Here is a 23334-nt window from a genome sequence, read left to right as displayed (position 1 = left end):
ATTATTGCCATTTATATAGCGCCAACAGATTCCGTAGCGCTTTACAATATTTTGAGAGAGGGATGTAACAATAAATAGGACAATTACAAGAAAACTTACAGGAATTTTAGGTTGAGGAGGAGCCTGCTCAAAAGGGCTTACAGACTATAGGAGGTGGGGTATTAGAAACGTTAGGACAGGAAATATAAAAATAGGGTGGGAGTGAAGCAGAGCTGGAGGAGAGAGCAAAGCACTGTCCTATAGGAGAGCAAGAGACAGGTATGTAAGGTAGAGATTACTCTGGGAGGCCATAAGCTTTCCTGAAGAGATGGGTTTTAAGGCCCTTCTTAAATGATTGAAGACTAGGGGAGAGTCTGATGGCAGTAGGCAAGCTATTCCATAGGAGAGGAGCCGCCTGCGAGAGGTCCTGCAAGCGTGAGTTGGCCATACGGGTGCGAGCAACGGTCAGGAGGTGGTCACGGGCAGAGCGGAGGGTACGAGGAGGGGCATACCTATGGATCAGTGAAGAGATATAAGAGGGGCTAGAATTGTTCAGTGCTTTAAATGTATGAGTTAGCACTTTGAATTGACTGCTATAGGATACAAGGAGCCAATGTAAGGACTGGCAGAGGGGCGAGGTGTGAGAGGACCGACTGGATAGGAAAATCAGTCTAGCTGCAGCATTCATTACAGACTGTAGCGGGGCAATACGGCTTTTGGGAAGACCAATCAGTTGCCCGACTACCTTTCTTGTGAATGTTCCAATCGTCTGGGACTACTCCTGTTAACAATGATTGGTTAAATAAATCTATTAATGGTTTTGTACACAACTAAGCTCTTTTAATAATTTTGGGTGTATTCCACCAGGTCCCATTTACTTATTTATCTTTACTTTTGACAGTTGAAATAGAACCTCTTCCTCTGTAAACTCACATGTAACAAATGACTCATTTGTCCTTTTTCCTAACTTTCCTTCATTTTCATCTGTAAATACTGAATATCTGTAAATTCATGTGAGAATTCCATACAAAGTATAGGATTAATCTATTTACCTCCAAATGTACCAGGGACATATGTAAAACCAATTCACCTGCTTTTACCTGGCATATGAAGTTTAACTTAGACTATTTGTTCAGGTTTGGCATCATCAATCAGAAAGTAATAGAAAATCTTCAAAAATGTACCAAACGCAGGGGCGGATTAACATAGGGGCTGATGCCCATGGAATAGCTCCAGGCCCATGCCCATGGAATAGGCCCATTGATTTTAAAAAATGGAGAAAGCATGCCCGGTCTGATGAATCACGTTTTTTAAATTTAAATTAGGTGGATGGCCGTTTGTGCATTGCTTACCTGGGGAAGAGATAGCAACAGGATGCACTAGAAGAAGACAGGCCGGCGGAGGCAGTAATGTTCTGTTTAGAAAGCTTGGGTCCTGGCATTCATGTGGACATTACTGTGACACATACCTCCTACCTAGAGAGTGTTGCAGACCACGTACAACCCATCATGGCAATGGTGTTCCCTGATAGCAATGACCTCTTTCAGCAAGAAAATGCTCCATGCCACACTGCAAAAGAAATTCAGAAATGGTTTGAGAAACATTACAAAGAGTTCAATGTGTTGCCTTGGCCTCTAAATTCCCCAGATCTATAGCTGATTGAGCAGCTGTGGGATTTGCTGGAACAAAAATAGAGGCACCACCACGCAACTTGCAGGATTTAAAGAATCTGCTACTAATGACTTAGTGTCAGATACCATGCACGCTCAGAAGTCTTGTGGAGTCCATGTCTCAACACATCAGAGCTGTTTTGGCAGCAAGAGAATGACATACACCATATTAGGCAGATGGTTTTAATGTTGTAGCTGATACATGTATATTGTTATTATTAATGAAAGTGCAGATATTACTGTAGAACAATGCAAACTCATCATCCTTCTCTCTTATTAGGTGGTGGTATCTTTGGTGAATGGTCGACCAGGAGCAAAACACTTCATGGACTCTCCCATACTGCGAGATTTCACAAAGGCAACAAACATACGGCTGCGATTTCTTAGGACAAACACTCTGCTTGGACATCTTATTTCCAAAGCTCAAAGGGACCCAACTGTGACTCGCAGAGTAAGTATTATTCTAAAAGCCTTTTTTTTTTTTACATTAAACATGTAAAATTAATAGTGATGAACATAGCTATCATAACATATCAGTTATTAGACAATAACCATTTGAATAATGATTATAGATCTCATTGGATATATTTTAGTTCTCTTTGACATTGAACTTAATGAGACACTCCAGACCCCTTTTGCTTGCTGAAAAGCTTTAGGTTTGAAGTGTGTCCTCTTTTTTTTCAATTTGCGCTAACAGTATATTTTGATAGAATTTGTCACTTTTATAAATGAACCTGGTTACAAGAAGACAACTGGTCTTGTTACTTCATGATTTGGCTATCTCATTGGCACTAAACTCAATAGGTAGGCAATTGCTCAGATCACCTGGCTTGTAAAGATTTATCATTAAGCTGCATTGAGAAGTTTGTGACTGGACAGCCACAGTTAGTCTGGAAGGTGAGGGCTTAAAAGGCTATAGACAAGAGATTTTAAGTTTTTGCAAACAATGGAAAAATGCATAATTAAATGCATGCATGTTTTCATTTGGGGTATATCTACTAAACTCTGATTGTTATTTATTTATTTAATTTATGTTGCCAGATGCCAGATGAAATGCAGGGGTATTTACTAAATTGTTAACATCTCACTAGGGAAGGGCACATATTCATGTGCCTCAGAACTGATTTAACTTGAATTTATCGAGTGCCTGCCTTAAAATATGTAAGATTGCCCTTATCATTTCCCTTTCTGTTAAGTTCTGTTTTGAATCAAATTAATTGCCTTTATTAATCTTATAGTCTTTGGCAAATAGGTGGTATCAACGATGTTCCCTTGTACAAGTGTCAGTGTCATGAAGGGGAGGGGCATAGTCATTATCACATAAAGCACAGGCATGCAAAGGTTTTAAAAACCTGATGCAAAATCATATTAGAAGAAGTTGACATTGTCTAGTTTAACCCCTTAAGGACACATGACATGTGTGACATGTCATGATTCCATTTTATTCCCTTTTATTCCAGAAGTTTGGTCCTTAAGGAGTTAAGTATTGTAAATTCTAATCTGTTTTAATGTTAACACTTTTCAATGCACCCCATTAGTCCTATACCCATAATCCAAGACACTATAACTGAATTATAAAAATAAAAATGTAGAATCTGCATTTGGTGTTAGATTTGGCCACAGCAATAGGTGGCATGCACAACACCATCTAGAACACCAGATTGCACCCACAGCACGTTTCACTTTATAGCACCAGATTGCACCCAAAGTACCAGATTTCACTTGCACAGCACCAGACTGCACACAAAGCTACTGCCACACCACTATGAAGCATGCACATGTCCCTTGATCCCTTTTACTAGCCCCTCTGTGTTATTGTCCACTTCTCCAGCCCCTGTGTTTCATTATCCCCTTCTAAGCTCCTCCGTGTGTCATTATCCGCTTCTCAGCCCCTCTCTGTGGCATTATCCTCTTTCCCAGCCCCTCTGTGTTTTTGCCTCCCAGCCCCCTTGCATTTCTGTTTTTCCCCTTCCCCAGCCATTGTGCATCTCTCTTTACTCACAACTCGCATCTCTTTCTGACCCCCAGCCACTCCATGTGTCTCATTCCCCTCCAAGCCCCTCCGTGTGTCTCATTCCCCCCCAGCCCCTTCATGTGTCACATTCCCCCAGCCCCTCTATGTGTCTCATTCACCTTTCTGCCCCTTCATGTGTCTCATTCCCCCCCCAATCCCTTCCATATGTCTCATTCACATTCCAGCCTCTCCATGTGTCTTATTTCCTGCCCGCTATGTGTCTTCCCCCCTCTCCATCTGTGCCTGCTGATCTCCAAGTAGCGTGGCAGAGCGGACCACGGTAGAGGCTAGGCATGTGCATGGGAAAAAAATTTGTTTCGGTTCGGCATTCCGAAATTCGGTACCTAGGCAATTTGGGACTTCGGCTATTCGGCACTTCGACACTTCGGAACTTCGTCAACTTCGGAACTTCGACAATTCGCAACTTCGACACTTCGGAAATTCGGTAATTTCTGAACTTCGGGACCTAGGCAATTCGGAACTTTGGCTTTTCGGCATTTCGGAAGTTCGGCATTTCGGAACTTCGGCAACTTCAGCACTTCGGGACTTCGGAACGTCTCTTGCAGCCGCTTGGTAGATAACTCCCTAATTCCCACGGTATTAGGGAGTTATCTACCAAAAGGCTGAAAGACCTAAATTGGTCTTTCAGCCAAATTTACTAATACTAAGTAAAAATTACTTAGTATTAGTAAATTGTGTCCCTACTCGCTATACCGCCAGTAGGGGCATGTCTATTAAACAGTGGGCAGTCAGTGGCTGCTATAAAATAAAAATAAAAGCTGCGCCAAACAAACAAATAGAAATAAAAAGTCAAAATAAAATAGTCCAAATTAAAAGAGAAAGTCCAAATAAAATATAAATAAGTCTTAGCTGGGTGGATCTTCTTTATATAGGATAATCTATATAATGATGAGTTTGGAACAGTATCCTCGTTGTCCTTCCTCAGGTTAGTCCAATGATATGAAAAGATAAAACAAATATCCAAAATAGTGTAATAAGTCACTAAAATATAACGGGTAAAAAAAGAATAGTATAGCACTCACATTTGGTAGAGCTCTAACTAGCTCTAGTGTGGAAAGGCGTACAGCGGTATAGATCCCCGCTTATGGGATACAATGCAGTTTTCTTTTCTTCAGGGGTAAGTGCCACTCAAAGAAAAAATCAAAAACACAACCAATAGTGTTCTCTGTGTAAAAGTAGAAATAAAATAAATAAATAAATGAAATGGTACTCACAAGGATGGAGCAGGCTGACTGCTCCTTGATGATAGCGTAGGTGGAATAATCCCCACCAAGGATTGCTTGGAGTCCAGGAGTAGAACATGCCAGGTAACAGTAAAGTGTATATAAAGATTATTGGCACAAGCAAAAAAGTGACCAAAAGAATCTTTATTATTTAAAATACACAATATAAAAGTCCAGAAATGCAATTAAAAACTGGGTCCCCCCTCCCGAGCCCCCACCTTTTAAACTAGAGGGGGGGGGGCTATTGCCCCCCCCCCCCCTGGCCCTCACCCCTGAGCGGCGGATGGGGGCCCTAAAGTAAAATAATGGGGGGGACCTATTGCGGTGGGTGGGGGCCCTAAAATACTAATTGGGGGGGACCTAATGTCCTCCCCCCTGGCCGCCACCCCTGAGCGGTGGGTGGGGGCCCCTAAAATTCTAATTAGGGGGGGACCTTATGTCCTCCCCCCTGGCCCCCACCCCTGAGCGGTGGGTGGGGGCCCTAAATTAGAATGAGGGGGGAGGACCTAATGTCCTCCCCCCTGGCCCCCACCCCTGAGCGGTGGGTGGTGGCCCCTAAAATACTAATTAGGGGGGACCTAATGTCTTCCCCCCTGGCCCCCACCCCTGAGTGGTCCACCCCAGTTCTAGCAATTCTCTCTTTACCTTCTCTGGTGTAGTCTAGCTGAGCGGCTTGGGAATGGTAAAGCTCAGTTTGGTGGCCCCTGTAGTTAAGAGGGAGCAGTGATAGTAGTCTAGCTCTTCTCTCTAATGCAGCCCAGGCACGGGAGTGAAGACACGGCTGCTTATTGAGGAGTGTAGCTGAGCACACTGTTTGTAAGTGCAGGCTTTTAAATTGTATTTATTAAACAAAGTACCCTGCATGGGTACCTGTGGGGAAGGGGGGCAAGTTGAAAAATCCAGGGGGACGCCCAAGGCTTGACATAAGGTAGCTCCATCTTTTGCCAAGTTTGTCAAGTGTAGGATAAATGCTAAGACAAAGTAGTCCCTACTATGTCTTAGTATATCTTTTGATTTGGCTGGAATTTCCGTGAAATTTCAACATAATCAAACTAAGTATTTCATAACTATTTTATCTTTCTGAACTACTCATTCTTAGTGATAGAGCCTCTTTAAGGTTGATGAGCAGTGGGTTCCATAGAATGTGAGTCTTGCCAATCATGTAGTTATTAGTATTATAGGAACCTTGGAATTCCGAATTCAGCAATTACTACAAACTGTATCCGTGGGTAAATGTATTTCAATTTGATTCATGCAACTACACGTCACTGGGGTATTGAACAAGGCACGTTACATCTGCATCCTGTGATTGTTCCTCTCATATTTATCCACCCCTTCACATTAATTCACACCTCACATTTATAGTTACAAATCTGTTGCAATTTCTCTGGTTTCTTTATACACATATTTCCTCTGTTTATTCTCATGACTACAAGCATTCCAATTTATGGGGACAATGTTCTCACCCTACTAAATGACTTTAATTATCATATTTTCAGCCTAGATCTGTTTGTATTGTATTGTTGAAAAAGAGAAATCTGTAGAACCCGTACAGGGAACTGTCACATAATGTGCAGTCATGTTATCTATGTGACACCCGTCCATGTACTTAGCATGTGTAGCTCACAGGATGCTTCTGACTGTACTAAATATTGTTATAAATGTTGCCATGTCATAAAAGATGTCGTGGCTAAAATATAATTTTTACACCTGATCATATGTGAAAACTGCTTGTAGCGGAGGGCAGGTATTAAAGATCACGATCTCTGCTGGTTCCACGAGTAAATCCACAGTCAGCGCTGAAAAGTAAGGCAAGTCCCCAAATCCTCCCAATAACCGGACGAAACACAGTTTGGGAGTCAACTAACTCAGTTTATTCACAAGCTGGCATATTTAAGCAGTTCCCCATGCAAGGGGTTTCCTTACAGATAATTCAGGGGATTTCTCCCAACATGCATTGTTCTTTTCCCAACAGGCATTGCTGCACGAGAAGGATACTCCCACTAAAATGGACGATTAAGTGGATTATCCCCTCGTGCAGCAGAACTGACAATTTACTTTAAAATACATATTTTCCACAATATTTGGTACTTTGAGATGACCGAACGTTCGGTAGATAGCTGGGGTCGGAGCGCACCTTTCGTGAGAATACCGCTCTGATCCCAGCTGAATTGACCGAACGCCGCACAAATATAGCTTCACATAGAAGTTCCCCTCAATCTGTCGAACATATCTAGGTGAACGATTCTACCGAAAACCGGGCTCCCGAATGGCTTGGAAGTGCAGCGGTGTTCGCATCATCGAGTAGCCGTTTTTAGTTCCAGGCACTCGACGACCAAACACCGCTGCCAAATAGACGAATCCAAGATGGCCGACCGCTGCATGGTCGGTAGTCGAACGACGGCCACCCAGAATAGTCTATAATTACCGATTGCAACATTGTTGCAATCGGTTAACAAGTGCCACACGACCATAAGTGTGTGATCTACCAGGGGGGCCCTTATTCGTTTGGCGAACAGCTTAGATCGCCGCTGTTCGCCGAACGAAGTACCTGTATGCTGGTAGCTTACGGCTGCCAGCATGCGAATCAACATAACATAACACATACACAGCAAAATATACATGGCACATATTACAGCCTCCAGACAACCTTCCCATATTATAGTTCAACAGTGGCTAGGTTTGCCACAATGCTCCCCCAGAATCAAGCCGGCATACACAGTCTGATCCCAACGGATCGGCTTGGGGAGGTCCGGGAAAGTACTCACAGATCACTTTTCAAGTTCAGTTTGTCTAGATAACCCGTCGGCGTTACCATTTTGCTTCCCTGGGCGATAGTGTATTGTAAAGTCAAAGGGCTGCAGCGCCAAACTCCAGCGCAGCAGCCGGCCGTTGTCTCCTGCTACACGGTTAAGCCACACCAACGGGTTGTGATCTGTGAGTAGGGAGAAAGGTTGTCCATACAAATAGGGCTGTAATTTCTTAAGGGCCCACACCACGGCCAGGCACTCCTTCTCAATGGCGGCGTAGCTTACTTCTCGTGGTAATAGCTTTCGGCTCAAGTATGCTACGGGGTGTTCGCCGCCATCAGTTCCAACTTGGCTCAGCACTGCCCCCAATCCAAACATTGAAGCGTCTGTGTGGACAAGAAATCGTTTAGTTGGATCAGGAGCAGCAAGTACTGGAGCATTAATTAGTGCAGTTTTTAGTTGTTGGAATGCCTGTTCACACTCTGGGGCCCAGACAACCAGCCGAGGAAGATTCTTACGGGTCAAGTCAGTCAGGGGTTTGGCCAGGGCGCTATAATTGGGTACAAACTTTCTATAGTACCCGGCGGTACCCAGAAATGCTAACACCTGGGTTTTCGTTCTAGGGGTCGGCCATTTAGCTACCGCTTCCACTTTAGCTGGTTCAGGTTTCTGTCGCCCGCTTCCCACCCGGTGGCCCAAGTACTGCACCTCTGCCATCCCTATATGACATTTACTGGGTTTCAGCGTCAACCCTGCCTCTCCAATGTGATCTAGTATGGCCCCTATGTGTTGTAGATGCTCGGCCCAGGTCTGACTGAATATAGCTATATCGTCTAAGTAGGCACAGGCGTATTCCTGAAATCCATCCAGTAGCCGATCTACCATCCGCTGAAACGTCGCCGGAGCGTTTTTCATCCCGAATGGCATGACTCGAAATTGATACAAGCCAAACGGGGTGACAAACGCCGACTTAGGGATGGCATCCTCGGCTAGCGGAATCTGCCAGTATCCCTTACATAGATCTATAGTAGTGAGATACTGACCCCGTGCCATCTTATCCAGCAGCTCGTCTATCCGGGGCATCGGATAGGCATCAGACACCGTTTTGTCATTTAGCCTCCGGTAGTCGACACAGAAACGTGTCGTGCCGTCCTTTTTGGGTACCAGCACTACCGGCGATGCCCAGGGGCTATCGGAATGTTCGATCACCCCTAGCTGTAACATTTCCGCTATTTCCTTTTCCATGTGCGTCCTGACTGCTTCAGGAACGCGGTACGGAGTCTGCCGCATGGGTAGCTGTCCTGGGGTTTCAACTCGGTGGGTGGCTAGCGGGGTGTACCCCGGCAAATTGGAGAAGGTAGCCCCTTTAGCTACGATCAGCTCTTGTACCTGGGCACGCTCCTGTGGGCTTAGCCGCTCCCCCAGCTGAACCCCCTTGGAGGGCTCGATCTGCTCCTCCTGTTCTAACAGGTCAGGTAGGGGTAAATTCTCCTGATCCTCCGAGGCTGAGGCGCATATCGCCGCCACGTCCTCCATCCTCTCATGGTAGGGTTTGAGCATGTTCACATGGAGCATGCGTCTCTTCCCTACCCCTGAGCAGGGGCCAATCACGTAGGTGGTGTCACACTTCTGTTCCATCACCTGGTATGGGCCTTGCCAGATGGCCTGCAGCTTGTCTGTGCGGACAGGTTTTAAAATCAAAACCTTCTGCCCCACCTGAAAGCTGCGGTCTCTGGCTCCCTTATCGTACCAACGGCGCTGGCGTTGCTGGGCCGCCTAGAGGTTGGTGCGTACTTCCTGAGTCAGCGCCTCCAGACGGTCCCGGAATTCCAGTACGTAGGATACAATAGGGGTTCCATCTGGGCTACTCTCTCCCTCCCAATGCTCTCTAATGAGATCTAGCGGTCCCCGCACCCTTCTCCCGAACAGCAATTCAAAAGGGGAAAATCCTGTGGACTCTTGGGGTACCTCTCTATAAGCGAAAAGTAAATGGGGTAGAAAACGCTCCCAGTCTCGGTGTGCCTCTCCAAACGTACGGAGCATTTGTTTTAGCGTACCGTTAAATCTCTCGCATAAGCCATTGGACTGGGGATGGTAGGCGGAATTTATTATGGGCTTAATGCCACATACTCTCCATAGTTGCTGGGTGACCTCGGCGGTGAATTGGGTGCCCCTATCGGATATTATTTCTTGGGGAAACACCACCCGGGAGAATATTTTCATCAATGCCTCGGCTACTGTCTCGGCATGCATATTCGAGATAGCTACGGCCTCGGGGTATCGGGTGGCATAGTCCACTACCGTTAAGATGTACTTTTTACCGGAGGGACTGGGTTTGGATAGTGGCCCCACTATGTCAACGGCCACCCTACTGAACGGTTCGGAAATAATCGGGAGGGGACATAATTTCGCTTTGTGGCGGTCACCTCGTTTACCTACTCGCTGACATATATCACAGGACGTGCAGTATTGTCTCACATCTTTAGAAATCCCTGGCCAGAAAAATGCATGTGTCAATCTATATCGGGTACGAGTCATTCCTAGATGTCCGGATGAGGGAATATCGTGAGCAATCTTAAGTAGCTCGGGACGGTACTTCTGGGGAACCACTAACTGTTTGGTGGTCACTGTGGCTGACCCCCCCACTCCCCGTTCTGCAGTGCGGTATAGTAGCCCCTTTTCCCACGTATACCGCTCCCCCTCTGTCCCCGCTTGTTCAGTGCGTACCCTGTCTCTATACACCTGTAATGTGGGATCGGCTTTTACCTCGGCTTCAAACTTAGCTGGGGTATCCCAGGACATACGTGTCGGGTGAGGGTCTTGGTCTCTTACCTGAGCCTCAGAGTGTGTAGGTGGAGCCGTGGTGCGGGCTTGTTGCCGGGTGGTGACTGGCTGTGCTTCTTGGTAGGGAGCTTGTGGGACAAAAGCAGATGTCATCTGGCCCAGGTCATTCCCCAGTACCACATCGGCAGGTAGGTTTTGCATGAGACCTACTTCCACAACCCCCTCCCCCACACCCCAATTCAAATGTACTTTAGCAGTGGGCAAACGGTACACTGCTCCCCCTGCTACCCTCACGGCCACTGATCCACCAGTGTGAGCGGTCCCGGAAACTAGGTGGGGTGCAATCAAGGTGAGTGTGGCTCCGGAATCGCGAAGCCCCTGTAACTCTTTCCCCTCCAGCGTCACCAGCTGGCGATGATGCTGCCTGTTGTCAGTGGCTCTGACCGACATCACCTCATGTAACACCCCTAGTGGTTCCTCTGGTTGAACACTCCACATCTCTTGGGCCGCTGGTTCCCGCTGATAATAGTGGGCTGCAGCCCTTGGTGCTGGATTTGGTCGGGCTTGGTTCCAGGTGGGTCTGCCCCGATTTTGGGTGCATTCCCGGGCTATATGCCCCCACTGTTTGCAAGAGTGGCACTGGATATTGGCCCGCCCATTGTACCGGGAAGCAGGTGGTACATTCCCTGGGGCTGTGCGAAAAGGGGTTGTAGTGGGACCCGGGGTAACGGGAATGCTGGGTGACCCCGTGGGTCGCGGGTAACTCTTGGAGAGGGTTATCTGGTGTCTCCTTGCGTCAAAATGCTGGTCGGCCAATTGTGCCGCCTCGGTTAGGGTAAGAGGTTTCCTGTCTCGTACCCATTCTTGGGTCATTGGAGCTAGCCCGTCAAAGAATTGCTCCAGCAGTAGTAACTGCCGCAATCCTTCCATGGTCGTGGCTTGGCTCGCTTGTATCCACCCTTTGGATGCTTGGTCCAGCTTGTGTGCCCACTCGGCATGTGAGTCTTTCTCTGGTTTCTTCAGGTCTCTAAATTTCCGCCGGTATGCCTCTGGAGTGATGGCATACCTTTCTAGTATCGCTCGCTTTACTTTCTCATAGTCTTTGCTGTCCTCGCTGGGTACAGCGCGGTATGCGTCGGCTGCCCGCCCTGCTAGTTTACTTGCCAGCAGGGGGACCCACGTGGGCCGTGCCAAGTCATGTAAATCGCACAGTCTCTCAAAATCTTGTAAAAACCCATCGATTTCCTCCTTTTCCTCGCAGAATACTTTAAATGCTTGATAAGGAACTTTGGGTTTTACCTGACTGTGGGATGACTCCGTCGTGGTCCCTGCTCGAGATGCTGCATACTGCGGGCTGTGTGCCATCACGTACTCCTGCACATTCGCCATTACTAAGTTCAACATGTCCACTGATATCGGCTGTGGTAAAAATGCCAGCCTGGTCCTCATTTCTCTCTCGTAGAGAGTTTCTTCCATGACTGCTGGGGGTGTAGCGCTGCGGGCTTGGTCTCCCTCCATCAGCTCGGCAATTAGTACAGCCTTAGGTTTGCTGCTGGCTACTTTACCCCTGGCTTCCAGTAGTTCCTTTAGTGTCTGTTTCTTTAATTTAGAATAATCCGTCTCCATTCACTTCGGTAGTCGGTTCTTTCGTTGGATTCTGCTTGCCATTCCCTTTTCCTCATTCGGCAGTTACAATTTGCACGAATTGCGCTCTTTCGGCTGTAAGGTCGGATCCCGTCGCTTGCCACCAATTGTAGCGGAGGGCAGGTATTAAAGATCACGATCTCCGCTGGTTCCACGAGTAAATCCACAGTCAGCACTGAAAAGTAAGGCAAGTCCCCAAATCCTCCCAATAACCGGACGAAACACAGTTTGGGAGTCAACTAACTCAGTTTATTCACAAGCTAGCATATTTAAGCAGTTCCCCATGCAAGGGTTTTCCTTACAGATAATTCAGGGGATTTCTCCCAACATGCATTGTTCTTTTCCCAACAGGCATTGCTGCACGAGAAGGGTACTCCCACTAAAATGACGATTAAGTGGATTATCCCCTCGTGCAGCAGAACTGACAATTTACTTTAAAATACATATTTTCCACAATATTCGGTACTTTGAGATGACCGAACGTTCGGTAGATAGCTGGGGTCGGAGCGCACCTTTCGTGAGAATACCGCTCTGATCCCAGCTGAATTGACCGAACGCCGCACAAATATAGCTTCACATAGAAGTTCCCCTCAATCTGTCGAACATATCTAGGTGAACGATTCTACCGAAAACCGGGCTCCCGAATGGCTTGGAAGTGCAGCGGTGTTCGCATCATCGAGTAGCCGTTTTTAGTTCCAGGCACTCGACGACCAAACACCGCTGCCAAATAGACGAATCCAAGATGGCCGACCGCCGCATGGTCGGTAGTCGAACGACGGCCACCCAGAATAGTCTATAATTACCGATTGCAACATTGTTGCAATCGGTTAACAAGTGCCACACGACCATAAGTGTGTGATCTACCAGGGGGGCCCTTATTCGTTCGGCGAACGGCTTAGATCGCCGCTGTTTGCCGAACGAAGTACCTGTATGCTGGTAGCTTACGGCTGCCAGCATGCGAATCAACATAACATAACACATACACAGCAAAATATACATGGCACATATTACAGCCTCCAGACAACCTTCCCATATTATAGTTCAACAGTGGCTAGGTTTGCCACACTGCTGTTAATCAGTTACCAATCATATACATTTTTTTTTTTAATGATTGCAGATTGAGGACTGGCAACCTACGAGTGAATAATTCATGTATTATTTTTTATTGGTATTTTTGAAATACAGTGTACAGTGACTTACCACTTTGCCTAAGTGGAGGCAATTGGTTGATTACTCTTCATTCTGATTTATTCTGATTTATTCCATTGGTTAGCATTTATCATATGTGAAGTTTTGACCAGGACGCAAAGCACCGGTAACTCTTATATCTCACCGTAGGATCCATTAACGTCATTTAAATAAATGCAAGCCCTTTTCTTGCAAGTTTTATGGGGGTGTGTCAAGTTAATTTAAACAGATAAAGGTGGAAACCCTGTATATAAACTATATGGTCTGAAATGTACTTGCATTTGTCAAGGTAAATTGTATTTAATCATCCTTTTTTTTTTTTTTGCTCTTTTTTTCTTCTATATTTATACAAAGATATTTAAAATCGTATCGACCCCAGCCAGACTTGGAGATCAGAAGGCCCACAGTTCTTCTGTCTTTAAATGGTGCACGATGACGACATCATTTTTGTAATTTTTGCAGTATAGCTTAGTGTTCTACCAATTCAATGGTGATTGACTTTGTTGACAGGAAGAGTGGATACAGATAATTTTAACATATAACCACTACCCATGTACTCAGCTACTCAGCACTTCTGCTTCTTCTTTGACTGGGTCACTGGATGAATCATCTTTCTGAGAAATGTGTCAGTGTTGTGCTTATACTGAAATTCTTTCAATGTCAACGGGCAAGCCATTGTTTGTGGGTTTCAATCTCTTTGTTTTTCCATGTTAATTTTCCATACCTTACTCTCCTGCAGTTGTGATTTCCCGATGCTTCTCCTCTCTCTATTAAATCCTCATCCTTTCTTTTCTCTTAGTTTTCCTTATTATTTTCCTCTGTAGCAGTCTCCTTTATTCTCCCCGTTCGGTTACGAATCTCTCCTGTCCTTTTTTATATCTATTCCTGTCTATCATTGCTAACCTTCATTTATTGATACCAGCTTGCTCCCTTCCTGTTCTATACCTGCTGTCTCCTTTATGCATCTTTACATTTTAACTTTTTACTACTTTTAACCTCTATTCCTTAAATCCAGTATCTTTATTTCCTTCATGTTTTTCTCCTTATAACCCCTTTTATAGAAGCCCCCTTCTATCCTTTCCTCCCTTTATGCCTGTCTCCCCCATCTTTTCATTACTGTGCGCTTTGACACACTTACATCTTAATCCATACTTATCCTCCTTTCTTTAAATTTAATTTCCCACTTAGTCACTTCACTTATGTGCCACCTGTTCTATAGTCCCTTTATGGCAGTCTCCACCTGTTCCTCTCTCTGTTTGTGTCATTCCCACTTTGATTCCAGTTTTATTGGGTTAGTTGTTTCTCTATGGTAGCCAGAAGGTAGGTAGACAGACTATCTGTTCATGCCCATTTTATTACAAGCTAAGATACCAGACCAGGGATTATTTGCTGTCGGAGAACGTTTGAGGGAGGATATATACAGCACTCTCCTGTGCTACAGGGATAATGTTATTAATTATTTATCTACAAAGAGAAATTAATTAAAATAAGGTTTCCCAAATGCCAACGCAATGCTGACATTCCCCTTCTAATTATCATATTACTAATCTGGTCTGCTCATTATTTCCATATTATTTAGTCTGACTTGGATTTTAAGCAGTTCGGCAGCTTTACATAGACTCTGCAGTGCATTTCAAGCCAACGATGGTCGCCAGTTGATCTACAAAGTTTTTTGACTTTGGTTAGCGTAGCACAAAAGTTGTTAAAGTGGTCAAAATCCACATTTCAAAGATGTCAAAGAACATATTATCCTCAGTCTGAACTATGGTTTACCTGATAATCTTGGGATGTTATTATTATTTATAAAGCACCAACAACTTCTGTAGCACAGTACAATAGGCGGACTAACAGACACGCATTTGCAGCAAGACAAGCTGGATGTACAGGAACAAAGTGCGTTGAGGGCCCTGCTCAAACAAGCTTACATTCTAGAGGGAGTGGGGTAAAGTGGCACAAGAGGTAAGGATAGTATTTGTTTCATGTTTGGGAAAAAGTAGGTTACTCGAATAGTTTACGGTGAAGTGTTATTTTTTTGATTTTGATGACACAGTTGCAGGAGAGGAAGCAGGATGGGCTACCAAGGTGCGGGGAAATAAAGCTATTATCATTTGAATTAATATGGTTCCCTAAAGAAGTGTTTTTTTAATTTTTTTTAAAGATCTTTTTAAAGGAACGGAGACTGGGTAAGAGTCTACCGGAGCAGGGAAGGGAGTTCCATAGGAACGGTGCAGCCCTAGAGAAGTTGTGAAGGCGGGCGCCATAGACATTGAATATTTTAGTGAGGGGCAGAGGAAGAGGAGAAGACAGCGTGCTAGTGAGAAGTGAGAGAATAAAATCAAGACAACAAGTGGTTGGGCTGATTAAGCTAGATACGCAGAATACATACATCCAGAAATAAATCGAATCTTTCTGGAATTCATTGACATTGGCTACAGTGACCGTTAAAGTGTCAGTAACCTGTCTTTGGCAGGAATGTGATAACCAAAACTGGAGTTTTAAGGTATACTGACCTTTTTCACTGGTTTGATAACAGTAAAAGTGCACTTGGAAAGTATTGGAACAGGGGCATTCTGATTGCTTCTGTATTATTAATGGCTCATCAGCAGATGTGACAATGTATGTAAATATCAGATATGAGATATGTAATTTCCTTCTTTATGTTAAAAGAGTTTGACAAAAATCAACATGAAATTATTTAATTTTCATTGCAAGGTTTTCAATGGCATGGGAGGTGCTGTATCTTAAAGAACATCTACTATATAGCCTGGGATGGGGAAAAGAGAAACTCAGAGGGCACCAACTGTCTCATATCTTAATTACCTTCCACATAGACGGGCCACTCAATGGAGGACTGGGTAGTAGCCTCGTGTTGAGCCCTTACTTGGTATAGTTCCATCCACTGCCGCCACACACAGGGTTGATAAAAAGTGAAATTCATATGCCAGACTTCCCTTGTATTAATTGGTGTATAATAGACCTCTCTTTTTTTTGTTTTGTTAATTCATTTAACCATTGGTGTTTAGAGAGACGATTAACTCTCTGTCTGATGTAGCCAAATGGCTCTCTCAAACACAATGCATTAACTAAACACACTACATCCCCCACAAATGCACTGTGTGCCCTATACACACACTCACTCTCTAAAGCCCTTAGACAGACATGCTACAATTTGTTCCGCAGCGCTTTACAATATTATAAACTGGAAATATAACAATAACAGAGACAATTACAAAACAGTACAGGAACATTAGGTTGATTAGGACCCTGCTTAAATGAGCTTACAATTTAGAGACGTATGTAGCTGTGGAGCTCTGTGATACACTACTATGCACATTACTGTAAGATTTTGTGTTTTTGTGCTGTGTGTGCATGTACACAATTCAATGTTTAGTGAATAATTTGCAAAATGTGTTCATATGTTTTAAATACTTCCACCATACATTTGATACCGGAGAAACTGACGGAAGCCAAGCACAGAGAGATGGACACAGGTTTCTTCAGGAAGGAAGAGATTCTTTATTGGATCACCGATCGGGACTCAGAGGGACTAGCGTCACCAAAATACAGCAAAGTCTGAGTACTGAATACATAGAGTACATTCCTTATATAGCACTGTAGCTCCTCCCACAATTAACTACACCCACACATACCCTTAACCTATTTAATAAATAGAGTCTAAACTCATCCATCCGGTCTAACCACGTGGCTCATCTGATACAAAGGAGAGGGACGCGTAATTCCAGTTCTTACATTCCTGCACCTGGTCAGTACAGTGATAACAGTATCTTAGCTACGTGTAATTAACTTAACTGATACTACAAACACATATACATACATATGCCTTGTGGCAATCTTAGCCTGCTAAACTTGTATTTTACTGGAATTACATCACATTCCCCCCTTTGATGCCTCTGATATTTCACAATTACTTGAGGCATCACTTAACCTTGGTTTGCATATACCTCAGGTTACCATGAACCAGACCAGACTTATCTTATGATGTGAATCTTTTAACACTCATCTTCCTGCATTGGTTCTCCTTGATCTAGAGCCTTATACTTATATATCGCCATTATCTGTGCAGCAGCCTTCCTCTCTGCTATACTTCCTATCAGGCTTTGCACAGACCTAACTACTAAGGGTATAAGACACGGTAGGAGTAGACACAACAGTAAAATCAGTAGGACTCCACCTACCACTGCCTTAAGCCCTCCAAACCACTCATACCAGCTACCAAACCAACTACTTGGATTGTACCCTTTCCATACCTGAGTAGGCACATGCGCTAGTTTAACCATATGGCTAGTAAGCTCAGCTATTGCTTGCCCTTCGTCATCTATTTGAAGACAGCAATTACTTAGGTTAAACTTCCCACATACACCTCCCTCTACTGCCAAAAGGTAATCCAAGGCTAATCTATTTTGGTAGACTGCTGTCCTCATCCTGGTGTTATGCTTCGCTAGAAGATTGAGCGCTTGTGATGTCTCATTTGTGATAATCTCAACCACCGCCTGTAATCTTATAATACGGTTGAGCATATAAATAGGGGTTCTATAACCAAAGGTACCATCCTCAGCCCACGTGGCTGGCCCATAGTAATCTATAATACGCTGGGGAGGCCATTCATCATCTTCCCAGGCGCCTATCTCTATGGGTCCCCTTTTCTTCCTATGATTCACATCATACACTTTAACACCTAAAGTCTCACCTGTTTCAATCGGTAACAAGAAGAAGGATGGTTTGAGCATACCCAACACACATGCCCCTTCCCAGTCCTGTGGCAGCTCCGAATAGGCTTTCTTACCACAGATCCAGTACAAATTTGCTGGGGCTCTCCAAGTAGATGTGATGGATAGATCAAACCACACATCCTTTAAATTGGCATATCTAGCAAACGGGTTAGATGGTTCTGAGACATTTGAAGCCGACCACCAAGTTGTATTCTTTGTATCATCATCATAAGCTTTTTGCCCTAGACAAGTTAATTCTCCTACAGAAGTATTATACATTATTCCTTTCCTTGCTATGCAAACATAACCTATGATGGAGGTCTTTAATCTCCACTCAGATTTACCTCTAACACTCATATGATAATCGGCTTGTGTAGATATTAGTTGGTCAACTGCCTCAGAACCGGACATTACCTCCTTTGCTTCCCAAGGCCATTGGTCTCCCATGTTAGTACCTCCACACACATAGCAGTTGGTAACATTAAGACTACCGGCAATACTTTCAGCTAGGTCAATGAACAGGTTTTTAGCGTTATGGGGGATCTTATTATCTATACTCATCTCTTCATAAAAGGAATGGTATACTTGATGAGTCTGGGAGGATACCGTATCAGTCTCTATTCCTATAAACAATAATGTCCCAGGATCTAAACCCGTCCCGTATATCTGAAACCCAAATAAATTTCCATACTTATCTAGGAACTTGTCGGGGTTATTAATAAGTATATGGACTGGGTTGCATTCCATAGACTTACAATAAGGGCTAGTCGGCAACTTAGTCACTATCATGTCTTTATCTACTGTCTGTCCCCAAGTCGCCCACCCCACACAAGACCAATATGGACAAAAGTTATAGTCTTTATTTGGGCATCTAGGACTCACATATTTATTTTTACTACTGGGACAAATATATTTATCATTAGACCCATACGTCCTCTCCCATCTAAGATCCCCACATACATTCCACGGTTTTCTACCACTCGATATCGCTTTACACGCATCAAATAGCAGAACACCCGAAGAATGTACGGATTCTAACACCGTTTTATTAATTAGGGTCCCCTGAGGATCTCCATTCCTGAGAGTCAACCAGATTGTACGAGGTTGATACTCCGGACTGAAGCACTTAGGTTCTCCTACTCCTAAATGGCACACACTATAATCTATATTTAAGTATCTACATCTCGATACATCTCCTTTACACTCGTATTGTGAATGCCAAATTAGGGTTTGGGAAATATGGTTACCTGTTCTCGTAGTCTTAATGCATACCTCACAGCTAGGAGTGTCGGTACCTCTACCTTCCTGAATATAAAAACACATGTAAATAAACACAATCAAAAGCACATCTTTCGCCGTCATCCTCAGTCTTCGTCCGTGCGATGGAACCTCAGCTTCCAGGATGTGAGGGCTGCAGGGAATGGAGTTCTGCTCGTCTTCACAGGTGTCCCTTCGAGACTTTCCTGGCTTATACACTATGTGTTGGTAAGCGGACAGGCTTTATTATGGCCTTCTCACTCACACCTGTAACAATAAAATTTGTAATCCACAATAATTCCTCGTTACTCCGACTGAGTAGTGCGTTTTAACCGGATCTTGCAGGGATTCTCTGGATCTGCTGTAACTTGCCAAGAATCGACTGCTGCTGGTTTAACCCTGGAGTGATGTATCCACGGAGTCACTTCTGCTACTTTTATCGCTGTAGGGGTAGACAAAAGAACAACATAAGGACCTCTCCACTTGGGCCCTAACGGTACATTATTCCACTCTTTAATCCACACTTGATCTCCTGGATGATAACTATGAACAGGGGGATAAATATTCACAGGTAATCTATCTTGTACCCATTTCTGTACCTCCTCCATAGTCTTACCCAACTCTACAACCTGCTGCCGGGTAATTCCTTCTCCCAACTGACTCAAGTCCCCCCTTAAGTTACCAAGTACGGGAGGTGGTCGCCCATACATGATTTCAAAAGGAGAGAGGCCCATCCTTCTGGTAGGGGTACTGCGGATTCGCAATAAAGCTATGGGTAAGAGAACGTTCCACTTAAGTTGGGTTTCCTGACACATTTTAGCCAACTGGTTCTTTATAGTTCTATTCATTCTCTCTACCTTACCAGAACTCTGGGGTCTATATGCAGTATGAAGCCTCCACTTTATACCAAGCATATGAGTCAGTTGTTGTAGGCACTGGTGAACAAAAGCTGGACCATTGTCCGATCCTATAGAACAGGGTAGTCCATATCGGGGTATTATTTCTCGTAGCAGGAATCTCACAACTTCTCCTGCTTTCTCTGTACGAGTAGGACATGCTTCTACCCAGCCTGAATAGGTGCACACAATTACCAGCAGGTAACGATGTCCACCCGATTTAGGCATCACTGTAAAGTCTATTTGTAGATCGGACATGGGGAGTCCCCCCATAAACTGAACTCCTGGTGGCTTTACTGGTCCTTGTCTTGCATTATTCTTAGCACACGTTACACATCTGCGTACAATGGCCTGAGTCAAGTTGGACAATCTTGGTATGTAGAAATGTTTTCTAAGAGATTCTTCAGTACTGTCTCTCCCAGAATGTGTCCCGTTGTGATAATTTTGGACAATTTCTACCGCTAGCGATGCTGGTATGACTATTCTTCCATCTTCTAGCTGATACCACTTGTTCTCCAAATACTTTCCCGGTTCAGTCTTTAACCACTCCTCTTCTTGAGCTGTATAAACTGGAGTCCATTGGGACAGTGGAGTTGGTATAAGAGCAGCTATATGCCCTACATACTCCTGTCTTCCTGATTCAGCAGCACGCTTAGCTGCACTATCTGCCATCCGATTTCCCTTGGTTACATCACCATCTCCTCTCAGATGCGCTCGACAATGTATGATACCGACTTCTTTCGGCTCCCACACTGCTTCCAATAGTTGTAGGATTTCAGCTGCGTACTTGATTTCTTTGCCTTCTGAATTCAGTAGTCCTCTTTCTTTATACAAAGCTCCGTGGGCATGAGTGGTTAAAAACGCATACTTAGAGTCCGTATAGATATTTACTCTTAAACCTTCAGCCAATTGTAACGCTCGTGTTAGTGCTATTAATTCTGCCTTTTGTGCTGATGTTCCTTTCGCCAGTGGCCGAGCTTCTATCACCTTGTCTATTGTTGTCACTGCATATCCTGCATAGCGGATCCCTTCTTTCACATAACTACTGCCGTCGGTGTAATATTGAACATCGGGGTTCTGGATGGGAAAATCACGAAGATCTGGTCTACTTGAAAATACTTCATCCATTACTTCCAAACAATCATGTTGACTTTCAGTAGGTTGCGGCAAAAGGGTAGCTGGATTTAAGGTGTTTACAGTCTCTAAATGCACTCTTGGGTTTTCACACAACATTGCTTGATACTTGGTCATACGGCTGTTACTAAACCAATGATTTCCTTTGTAATCCAACAACGTCTGTACTGCATGTGGGACTCGTACATAAAGTTCTTGACCCAGAGTGAGTTTATCGGCTTCAGCTACTAGCAGGGCGGCTGCAGCTACGGCTCTTAGACAAGGTGGAAGTCCGCTGGCCACTGCATCCAGTTGCTTAGACATGTAGGCAACAGGTCTTTGCCATGATCCCAAGTACTGTGTCAATACTCCCACAGCCATTCTTCTTTGCTCGTGTACATATAAGTAGAATGGTCGTGTGTGATCAGGTAGACCTAATGCTGGGGCACTCATCAAAGCCTTCTTCACATCTTCAAATGCCGTTTGCTGTTCTTGGGTCCATAAGAAGGGGTCGTGCTCTGTACCTTTGATGGCTGCGTACAGAGGTTTTGCCAGTATCGCATAGCTGGGAATCCATATCCTACAGAAGCCTGCTGCCCCCAAGAATTCTCGCACTTGTCTTCTATTCTTGGGTATTGGTATTTGGCAGACAGCTTCTTTTCTCTCTGGCCCCATAATCCTTTGACCTTCAGAGATATGGAATCCCAGATACTTGACAGTTGGCAAACACAACTGAGCCTTCTTCCTGGACACCTTGTATCCTGCCTTCCAGAGAATATGTAGTAGATCGTGCGTTGCTTGCTGACATTTTTCTTTTGTAACTGCTGCTATCAACAAGTCATCTACATATTGTAACAATACACATTCTCCTGGGATAGACTCGAAATCCAGTAGATCTTGACTTAGAGCTGAACCAAATAGGGTAGGTGAATTTTTAAACCCTTGGGGCAGTCTTGTCCAAGTCATTTGGCGTTTTGAGCCCGTTACAGCGTTCTCCCATTGGAAAGCGAAAATACATTGGCTTTCTGCGGCAATTCGGAGGCAAAAGAAGGCATCTTTGAGATCTAAGACTGTGAAGTAAGTAGCCCCGCCCGGAATTAAAGCAAGCAGGTTATATGGATTGGGTACAACTGGATGTATGCTAACAACCGCATCATTGACTGCTCTTAAGTCCTGCACAGGTCGATACTCATCTGTGCCGGGCTTTTGAACAGGCAGCAATGGGGTGTTCCAGGGGGAAGTACAGAATTTTAGGATACCATACCGTATGAACTTATCCAGATAGGATTGGATGTTCTTCTTAGCCTTCTGCGGAATGTGATATTGTCTTAGGCTCACTGGATAAACCCCATATTTCAGTTCAATTTTTATTGGTGGAATATTGCGGGCCAGTCCTGGTGGGTTGTTCTCTGCCCAAACTCCTGGTATGTTAAACAATGTCTCATCACTCCTAGGGTTTTGGCTAGTCAACACTGTATAAAGTCGCCACTCTTCTTCCTTTGGTACGGATAAAGTCATAATACCTGAAGGTCCATTAAACTTTAAAGATGTTGTTCCATCTGGTAGGAACGTAATCTGCGCTTGTAATTTGGATAGCATATCACGTCCCAGCAATTGGACTGGACATTCAGGCATATAAAGGAATTGGTGTTTTACTACGTGGCCTCCCAATGTACAGAGTCGACTTTTAAGAACCGGTTTTTCAGCACTTCTTCCAGTTGCTCCTATCACAGTAATAGTCCTTCCAGATGGAGGAGCAACTAGATTAGTCACCACTGAATGTTCAGCACCAGTGTCGATCATGAACGCACTCCTTTTCCCCCCTATTGATACATCGACCATAGGCTCCGCTCGACCAAGGGGGATGGAGCCCGGTCGGTATCAATAGTCCTCCATGACCGTGTCAGCCAATCCTACAAAGTCCCTACCTTCTCTATCGCGAGACCTTTGCGCTGCTGGAATATACCTGTCTTCCCTAACACTTCCTCTGTTCCCATTACTCCCTCTATAACCATTACTCCCTCCGGGACCTCCTCTACCTCTCGCTCTGCCTCTAAAGTTTCCG

At 44.5% G+C, this 23334-nt stretch overlaps 1 protein-coding gene across 1 annotated transcript in view; it reads left to right on the top strand.

The window, feature by feature from the left end:
* LAMA3 (laminin subunit alpha 3) overlaps positions 1 to 23334 on the top strand; it is a 272254-nt gene that overhangs the window by 56525 nt on the left and 192395 nt on the right. Inside the window, exon 5 of the mRNA XM_063451472.1 lies at positions 1930 to 2100. Within this exon, the coding sequence (XP_063307542.1) occupies positions 1930 to 2100 (171 nt within the window). The remainder of the gene's footprint in view (positions 1 to 1929; positions 2101 to 23334) is intronic.

Source organism: Pelobates fuscus, chromosome 4 (genome assembly GCF_036172605.1).
Source record: "Pelobates fuscus isolate aPelFus1 chromosome 4, aPelFus1.pri, whole genome shotgun sequence".
NCBI lineage: Eukaryota > Metazoa > Chordata > Amphibia > Anura > Pelobatidae > Pelobates > Pelobates fuscus.
Note: the sequence above shows the minus strand (reverse complement) of the source record. Positions and strands in the feature narration are given on the sequence as shown.